This window comes from Stenella coeruleoalba, assembly GCF_951394435.1.
Source record: "Stenella coeruleoalba genome assembly, chromosome: 1".
Lineage (NCBI taxonomy): Eukaryota > Metazoa > Chordata > Mammalia > Artiodactyla > Delphinidae > Stenella > Stenella coeruleoalba.
Window position 1 is genome coordinate 115,080,999 of NC_137169.1, and position 9,170 is coordinate 115,090,168.

Below are 9,170 nucleotides of genomic sequence, written 5' to 3' on the forward strand. Positions count from 1 at the left end.
CACCTGGGTAGGTGACGGCCCCCCCTCCCTGTGAAGCCTGCCCACGTATGCTGTCATCATGGCTTCTAGCCCGAGGGCAGCTGGAAGGGCCTGTCCCATCTCAACCCCACCCCTAAACCAAGTGAGAAAAAGAATGGGAAGGAAATCGAGGATGGGGAGATGTTTGTAACCTTTTATTTCAAAGCCCTCTTCCCTGGAGCCAGTCACCGCCCTTCCCCCACATTCCTCCCTTCCCAACAGTGGACTCAGTGGCCCCAGACACAGCCAGAGTCCATCCAAAAAAAGACAGAGATTCTTTATTTAAACCAGCAAACTCAGATTCTTCAAGCCCCAGCCCATGGTGGGCAGCCTTCCCTCCCCAGTCCCCTCACCCCCACCCGTTAGCCACAGAGAGGGGAATGGAAAATGAGAAGCCTGAAGGCCTCTGCCAGGGCAGGCTGCCTCAGAAGTGTGGTGAGCGTAGTCCAGCTGGGGCTGAGGGGGCAGCCGCCACAGACCCCTCCCTATAAATTAAGTCCCTGCAGCCACAGCTGTGGGCGAGGCGTACTTGTGGGGAGAAGGCCATTAGGCAGCATCCCTGACTCCCAGCCAAGGAATGGATTAGGGCACAGGGCTCAGGCGAAGAGAGGCCAGAGAGAAAGAGAAGAGGTATGGTGGGGAGAGGGGGTGATGCCCCCCTAATTTTGGTCCCGTGGAAAAGAGGCCAGTTGGTCCAGTTTTGGTGGATTTAGAGAAGGGAATGTATTAGTAAGCACGGTGGGGAGGCCATCGTCAGGCACCCCCAGAGGAGACAGGCCAGGCCCCCACCCTGGCAGAGGGGAGCGTGAGAGCTCCAGGGGCTCTCAGGGAATGTCACTGCTAAAATATATATATACATATATATATATATATATATACACATATATATATATATATATATTAACCATTCACGGCAGGCAGGGGCAGGGCTGTGGGTGGGATCAGAGGATCTGGCGTGGCATCCCGTAGCCGGTCATGCCTGCCTGAGATGCCCCGCGGTTGGTCCCCATCTGTAACCCAATCACATTCTTGCCCTCCTGCAGCTGGTTGTCGGAGAAGTTCCGAGGGTTCTCCTTGGATTTCCTGGGTGGAAAGGGAGCGTTGGTTAGGAGGAGGGTGGAGGCTGCCCCAGTAAATGTCCTCCATGGACACAGCACAGGCTTTCTTTGGCTTAAGTACTGGTGCCAGCTCTGCCCTGGAGAGCCTTGAGCTCTCTGAAGCCACCCGGTCATCTCTCAAAAGGGACTGTCCCTTGCCACCCCGGGAGACTCATGAGGATTAAGTGAGACGAGGAATGTGAAAGTGCTTTGTAAAGGGCATTTCCTAGGGGCAGGAGTGGGAAGGATCACCGCGCCGGCCCGGGGCCTGGGCTGCCCCAGCAGTACTCACTTGGGAAACCAGTTGGGATCTCCAGAGAAGAGCCCATTGTTCTGGGCTACCGCCAGCCCACCCAGGTTCATCAGTGTCCGCTGCACACAGGCCATGTTCTTTCCTGGGAAGGGGGAGGGGGTGTGTTGGCCTCAGTGGGTCTGGGGTCCTGCATGCCAGGCTTCCACCTCTATCACTAAGTCAGCAGGCCCAGCTTCCTAATTCTTTTACTCTTGGTCTCCCGACCCTTCTCCAACCCAACCCCCAATATGGCCAACTCCTCCATAAACACACACACACACACACACACACACACACACACACACACACACACACACACACACACACACACACACACACACACCACTCTTTGTCCTCAGGTATCAGAAACCTGCCCCTTCTCCCTGGTGGACATGGCCCAGCCCAGCCTCTGGTCTTCTGGATGACGGTGCCCTGGCCCTGACCCACCTTCCCAGAGGTCCACAGTCTGGAAGATGTCAGTGGTGTTGATGCCGTAGCGCTCGGCTGCTTGCAGGAACTGGGAGATCTGCTCCATCTGCTTGAAGGCCATGGTGGAGGCCTGGATCTTCCTCACCGGGGCCTGCCCCTCGGGGTACAGCCCGTTAATGAGCTCACACAGCACCTGGGTGAGGACAGTAGGTGTGCAGAAGTGAGGCCCTGCCTACCACAGATCAGAATGTACCATGCTCGGCGCTAGAGACAGTGAACCGCAGAGGGGCCTCTCCTACCTGAAGACAGCTCTGACTCTACCTGGAGTGAGCACAGGCTCCTTCCTGCCCAGCCCCCTGCCTCTGAGCCCAGAGTGTAAACCGTGCTATTCCAGGATTACCAACTACAGCACACCTCCCCCAGCTCTTCCCTTAGAGTTCCTCTTCCTTCTGTCACACACGGCTTCCACTGCAGGGAGGCACGTTCACCCTCCCACTTCCCTCAGCGGGAGGGAGGAAAGCAGGGGGCCTCTGCACGATGAAGATATCCCGGCTCAAGAAGAGCTGGGAGGGGGCTGCCCTCCATTCTTCAGCTGAGACAATCCCCGGTCCCTCAGACCCAGCCCTGCTCTCCTGGCACTTCTGGTCAGCGGCGCCCAGCTCTCACCGTGCCATCCTTGAGCCAGTTCTGGAAGTTCTCGCGCCCAGGCTGGGGCCGGCCCACATCCTTGCGGCACTGGGTGGTGATCCACTGGATCAGGATCTGCTCCAGGTCTGCATCATATTGTTTCTCAATCTTCTGCTGCACCTCCCGGCTCAGGCCGTAGGAAGGTCCCCTGTTGGCCATTCCAAAGGGCGGTGGTGTCTGGGGGAACTGGGGAGAGGACACATCCAGGCCTGTGGTCAGCACTCTGCAGCCTGTGGGGTGGGGGATTCTGACACACACCATATCCCCAGGGTGGGCCCCGGAGGTGAGGAGGTGAGAACAGCCACCAAATGAGGGAAGTCTCACCTTAACCCCTGGACATGGGCTAGGCTCTCAGTGCTCAGAACTCTAGGAGGTGTTAAGGCACCTCTGGGTTCTTCCACCCCTGTGACAGGTAGCCTGTCTACTCTACTGAGGCTTCCCATTAGATTTCATTTGAATGGTTCCACTGCTACAATGAAGTATAAAACCCACTGGAATAGAAAATAGGGTAAATGAGGCCGGGATTGGGGGTTCAGCCCCTCATTTGGGGTGGTCAGCTTTAGCAAAGGCAAACTGGTCATTCTAACCCCAACCCTGCCTTTTCCAGTTCTGGGCAAGAGAATGATTTGGAAAGAATATGGAGTGGCTGGAGAAACCTATGTCAGGAGCTAGGGGACTGGACAGATCTACCCTTAATTAGCCACTGGGTTTTAATTGAACACCCACTATTTGTGCTGGGGATTGTGGAAGACACAGAAGTCCTTGGTCCTAAAGTTGCCCACAGTGCCAACAGAGAGACAAAGTGAGCACCTATGAAAGGGCAAGAGTTGTACATGATGAATATTAAACTACACAGTCAGACCACGTGTTATAGGAATTGAGAGAGGAGTATTGGCAGAAGCAGCCTGGAGGGCTTCCTGGAAGAGGTAGGTCTGAGTAGGTCCTTAACAGATTTCACCAGGCAAAGGGGCTTCCCATGAGAAAAGAGGTAATACCTAATTCTACTTTCCTTTCTAGAAGCAGTGGTAGGCAGAATAATGGCCCCCCAAAGGTGTCTATGTTCTAATTCCCAGAACCTGGGAATGTTACCTGATATGGCAAAAGAGATTTTGCAGATATGATTGAATTATAGATCTTGAGATAGGGAGAGTACCCTGGGTCTCCAGGGGGGCCCAATGTACTCACTACAAGGGTCCTTATGAGTGAAAGAGGAAGGCAGATGAGTCAGAGTGGGAGAAGTGAGAAGGAAGCCAAGGTTGGAGTGATGCAGGGTCATGAACCAAGCAATGCAGATGGCCTCCAGAAGCTGGGAAAGGTAAGGAATGGAATCTCCCCTAAGTCCCCTGGAAGGAATGTAAGCCCTGCCAACACCTTGATTTTAGCCAGTGAAACCTAGCTCTGCAAGATATTACATGTGTGTGGCTTTAAGTCACTCAGTTTGTGATAATTTGTCACAGCAGGAATAGGGCACTAATCCAGGAGCCTTGGGTGGCATTTTTAGGGAAACCCGGGAAGAGAGGGAGGGATGGGGAAATACACAGCGGGGTTTCTTTAACTTAGTTGGAAGACCTCAGGAAGAACTGGGTGGTTTCCTGACCACTGGCCTGGGTTGACAGCACCTCGCAGTGGGCAGTCTGTCCCCACCTGCCACCTCCCTGCCTAGGTCCCACACCCAGAGCCCTGTCCTAGGAATGCTACCCATGCCGAGGGGGAGCCAGGACCCCATTTCCTGCCCCCATCCCCTCCCCATGGGCTCTTCTTTCTGCTCTGAGATAGAGCTGGCTGACTGTACATAAAAGGGGATGCCCCAGGCCAGGCACCTCTGTGCAAGGGGAGGGAGGAGAAACACTGCCTCTCCCTACCTCTGGCCCCAGGCCAGGTCAGACTTAAGGGAAGGAGTCACTCTGGCTCCCTGGGTCCCCCGCACAGCAGTTTGAGCCACCCCAACCCCCCCTCCCTGGGCCTCGGGGCAGGCCACAGGGACAGCAGCTGCCTCAAACGTCCTCCCACCTCTCAGCCCCAGCAGAGGTGGGGTTCGGGCCAGTCCCCTCCCCCCCACTGCAACATGGCTGCTCCTTCCGACTGCAGCCTATTGGGCTGCACATTTCCGGCAGCGATCCTCCCCATAATCAGTTATTTTTAAACCTCATTAAGACGACCCAGCCCCACTTCACCCAGCCCGGAAGCCGGGCCAGATAAATGTCAGTCTGGGCCTTGACCCACACCACGAGCCAGCACACACTCAGCAGGGACAGGGCAGGCCGGCCGAGTGGAGGGAGGGAGACAAGATTCTCTCCCCTCAGCCCAGCCCCAGCTGCCCAGCCGAGAGCCACTCGGTCTCCGTAAGCCTGTGACCCCTGACGCACAGGGCCACGGCTGGGAGGCTCAGAAGCAAGGAGAGGGGGGCCAGAGGCTGCTGCCACCAGTAAGACCCCTTTTCCCAGCCCAGTGTTCAGACCTCACTTCTGGGAGCAGCTCCACTGTGGTCACCTGGGCCTCAGGGCTGTGTCTCCATGGAGCCAAGTGGCCTGAGGCCCAGGGATCACTACGGCCCAGGGAAAGAAAGGACAGGAGAATGATTAACCCAGACACCAGGGTTAGGAGGGGAGCGCAGGACCGAAGAGTGACCCCTCCAGTGTCACTTACGGTATGGACGGACAGGACAGACTCGGCCTCCCAGACCCACCTCTGGGTCTCCCTCCTAAACTCTGGTGCCTGGGCACATCTGGCAAGGTCACAGACTCCAGCTGCAGTGTCTCGGCTCCACTCTGGAGCCATTGCCCTAGATCCCGAGGTGCCAGAGCCGTAAAGCAGAGCTCTGGGAGGAGGCAGGCCAGACGGGCCCAGCCTGCCCACGGCTTCTCTCCCCACCCCCACGAGCAGGCACACGCTGAGGGGCTGCGGCCGCTGGAGCTGGAGTGGCCCACGCTAGTGACACTCAGGGGACCTACCCTGGCTCTCCCTTAAAGGAGGGAAGGTAGCCAGTTGCCTACTGCAGTGGGGAAAGGCTGTGTGGGAGATGCCCAGAGCTGGGGGTCCGAAGGGAAAACAACAGCTGCACAGCTTGGGGGGTGGATTGGCAGTGAGTAACCTAAACTCCAGAGCTGCCTACAGCGGTGGGAACAGCCCTCACTCCCACCCACAAGGTTACAACAGTTGGGAAAGGGGGAGGGGCCACAAAAGGCACTCCAGCCCTCAGCCCCACCCAGACCCTGGGCTGGAAGCTGACCTCACCCCACCGCCGACGCCAAAGAAAAAGCGGACATGGGGTGGGAGTAGGATTCCAGGGCTCCTGGCTGGGGTGTTGAACTGGAAAGACAAAGGGACTCTCCATTCATTGTGCAGAGAGGACACAGGGGAACCTCCCAATCCAGAATTGGCATTAAGACTATTTTGAAAAGGCGAAACTGGGATACTTGCCCCCAAAGTGAAGAGCCACAGGGAGCGGGGGTGATGGGAGACCTATGATTGAAGGGCCACCTTGGGGCAGCCGCCTTGGTATCAAGAGTCAGCGAGCAGAAGAGAAAGCTGAAGCTATGCAAACAGGAAGCCACAAGGCTTGCGCAGGAGGAGGGGTATGGTGGGGGCCGTTGCCATGGCTTCTGTGTACCAAACACAGGAATGGGGCAGGGTGGGGGCACCAGGCAGAAACATCCACTTGGCGCAGGAGTGGCGGGGAGGCTCCGAGTGGGGGCGGAGCGGGGGCGGGGCGAGGGCGGGGAGCAGAAGTGGGATCCTTGGGAAAGGGGCCGCTTCACAGGTACAGACAGGTGCAAGGGATTCCTCAAGGAAGCAGCTGTGGAGGGTACGGAGGGCGTGTGGAGAAGAGAAATTACAAGTTTGGGGATAGAGAAGTAGATTTAAGGAAATAGTTCAGGAGTAGAAGAAATATCCTGGGAACAGAAGGTACATTCTGAGCTAGAGAGCCCCATAACTGAAAATCCTGGGTGGGAGAAGGGATGGGGGTGGGGGAGAATGGATGGGGGTGGGGGAGAGGGGATGGGGGTGGGGAGAAGGGATTAGAGGCCAATCCCCGGAGAGCAAAAGAGGGACCCGGGCTGTGGAGTGGGGGGGGGTGGGGTGGGGGGAGAACTGCACTTGGACAAAGACTTATTTGTTGATTCTGGAAGGGGAGGGCCCTGCCGGCCCCACCCTACCTTGGCCTCCTCGGCAGTCTTCCCTGTAGACTAGGAAGGAGAAACTGGGAGTGGGGTTAAAGACGGGGAGCTGTCCCTCCGTCGGGTGCTCTGGGGTCAGAAAACTAGGAGAGCCACAGGCCTCCTCCTACACCGGATCCCCACACCAGTCCATGCTCACTTCTACCCCACTTCTTTCTGCTCACAGATACCAAGGTGCCCCAGAACTTCACAGATAGCGGCTCCAGGAGACTCCAGGAGGCCTGCAGAGGGAGGGGGATGGGGGAGGGAGGTGGCAGTCCATTTCCGGTCCTGCCGCCCCCCCCTCGCCACACCCTGGGCCGTTACTGGGATGAATCACCCACCGCCCGCCGCTGGGGTGACGCAGTGGTCTGGGCAGCCCGCCCGACCGCCCGCCCGCGGCCACCACCGACTTTCCCAGCAGCAGGGGGCAAGGGGTGGGGGCATCGGCTCCCGTAGGGGCTGGAGGCCTGGAAAGCATCCATCCTCCCTCAACACCACCTCCTACAGACAGGGCATGATGGGGCGCAGTCAGGGCTGCAGCCTCCCAGATGTTTCAGGTCGGGGGGACTCTCCTGGAGGCGATTGGAGCTTCAACTCCCCTCCCGAACCCGGGAAGGCGAGGCCATGCGGGACCCGCGCACGGAGCCCCCTCGCCCCAACCCGCGACGCCGAATCCCCAGAAAAACGAGCTGCAGGAGAATAAACAGAAAGGTCGGCTTCGGGGACGCAGAGGGCAGGCAGCACCCACACGTGCTCCTGGAACTAGGAAGTGAAGTGTCGCTTCGGAAGCCCCGGCGGCGCCGAGCTGGCCAGGGTGGGCGCCGGGACCCTGTACGCTCCATCACTGGGGGCCAGCCAGCTAATCCCTGACGCCCCTCTTTCCCCACCCCAGCGAAGACCCGGGGCTGGAGCCGGCGGGCGGGACGCAGTCCCCGAGTCCCTGATCCGGACGGACGGCCCCGTCTATGCACTAGCAACAGCGGCTGACCTCATTGCTCAACAATGCGGGGTCAGAGCCTGGGGACAGACCTGACAGCCCGGGGAGGGGCAAAGCAGTCAACGGACCCTTGCCTGCCAGCCCTTGATCACCAAGCTCACTGGAGCAAGTCGCAAGCTCTGGCTTCTAGCTTTCTAGAGACCCCTCCCTCCAGCTCACCGTTCACGCGGACCGAAGAGTTGCGCACTCCAGGCGGGGTCTGCAGCGCGAGTGAAGCGCCGGGGCCGGGCCCGGCCGGAGGTTTTCAGCCTGCTCCCGCCTCGGACGGGGCGGACCAGGGGCGGGGCAAGGGCCGAGAGGGTTTAAAGGCGCCGCAGTCCAGAAGCTGAGGGCAGTGCTTAAAAGAGAGGGGCGGTGGAGAAGAACCTGAGTTAAAGGACCTGGAGGCAGTAGCCTCCACTCTTGAGAACCTATACCCCTACCCCAGAGCCCTTAAACTTGTGCCCCAGTGGGAAACTTTCTGCCTAGGTTAGCTCAAGACTGTGGGCGTTTTTATATGGGAAGAAACCTCTTGGTTTAAAAAGGGTGGTTAAGTAAATGGAGGTACAGGAAGACGCTCACTGCCCCCACTCCACACACACACACACACAACCGTCTAGGGTGAGGCAGGACTGGGGCTAGCAGGCCAGGACAGCTCCTGGTCTTGGTGGTCTTGCTCCCCACCTTCTTCAAGCCCCAGACTAGCAGTGAGGTGATTCCGTGCCCAGGGCCCAAGAGGCATGAACAGCGTTGAGACCCAGGGTTCAGACTTGACTTCTTTTTTTTTAAACAATTTTATTTTTTTATTTTATAATTTATTTATTTATTTGGGGGCTGTGTTAAGTCTTTGTTGTGGTGTGTGGGCTTCTCATTGTGGTGGCTTCTCTTGTTGTGGAGCACAGGCTCTAGGTGTGTGGGCTTCAGTAGTTGTGGCACATGAGCTCAGTAGTTGTCGTTCACGGGCTCTAGAGCGCAGGCTCAGTAGTTGTGGTGCACGGGCTTAGTTGCTCCACGGCATGTGGGATCTTCCCAGACCAGGGCTCGAACCCATATCCCCTGTATTGGCAGGCGGATTCTTAACCACTGTGCCACCAGGGAAGTCCCCAGACTTGACTTCTTTCCCCTTCATTTCCTCCTCCATGACCTGGCACCTCTTCTTAATCCTGGAGGGATTAAAAGAACCCTCAGTGGAGGAAGAGGCTAGCAGTTCTTCTGTCTCTGAGGGTGGAGGAGAGCCTCGTTTGGGGGTTAAAGGAGGGCTCCCTCCTCCCTGTTTTCAGGCTTCAGTTGAGCAGTCCCTCTGGGGTGGAGTCTCTGCTTACATCCATCAGTGGAGTTCTTCACAGATGATAGAAGACCCAGTTGAGCCTGGTTTTCAAGCGCATCACCAACCAGTGCCGGACTTCCCTGGGGGTGCAGTGGTTAAGAATCCGCCTGCCAATGCAGGGGACACGGGTTTGGTCACTGGTCCGGGAAGATCCCACATGCTGCAGAGCAACTAAGCCCATGCG

General features: G+C 57.7%; 1 protein-coding gene across 1 annotated transcript; it reads right to left on the minus strand.

Moving 5' to 3' along the window:
• Nucleotides 1-274: 274 nt before the first annotated feature.
• TAGLN2 (transgelin 2) lies at nt 275-7,970 on the minus strand. The gene is made up of 5 exons (XM_079920678.1): nt 7,840-7,970; nt 2,503-2,709; nt 1,855-2,029; nt 1,408-1,510; nt 275-1,101 (listed from the first exon to the last, which is right to left on the minus strand). The coding sequence occupies exons 2-5, from the start codon at nt 2,680-2,682 to the stop codon at nt 960-962; spliced, it is 600 nt and encodes a 199-aa protein (XP_079776804.1). The 5' UTR covers nt 2,683-2,709; nt 7,840-7,970; the 3' UTR covers nt 275-959.
• Between the last annotated feature and the right edge of the window lie 1,200 nt (nt 7,971-9,170).

Coding starts and splice junctions, on each gene's coding strand:
- TAGLN2 (XM_079920678.1), bottom strand. CDS start 2,682: ATGGCCAACAGGGGACCTTCCTACGGCCTGAGCCGGGAGGTGCAGCAG. Junction 2,030..2,502: donor ACTGGCTCAAGGATGGCACG/GTGAGAGCTGGG, acceptor GTCCTCACCCAG/GTGCTGTGTGAGCTCATTAA. Junction 1,102..1,407: donor GATCCCAACTGGTTTCCCAA/GTGAGTACTGCT, acceptor CTTTCCACCCAG/GAAATCCAAGGAGAACCCTC.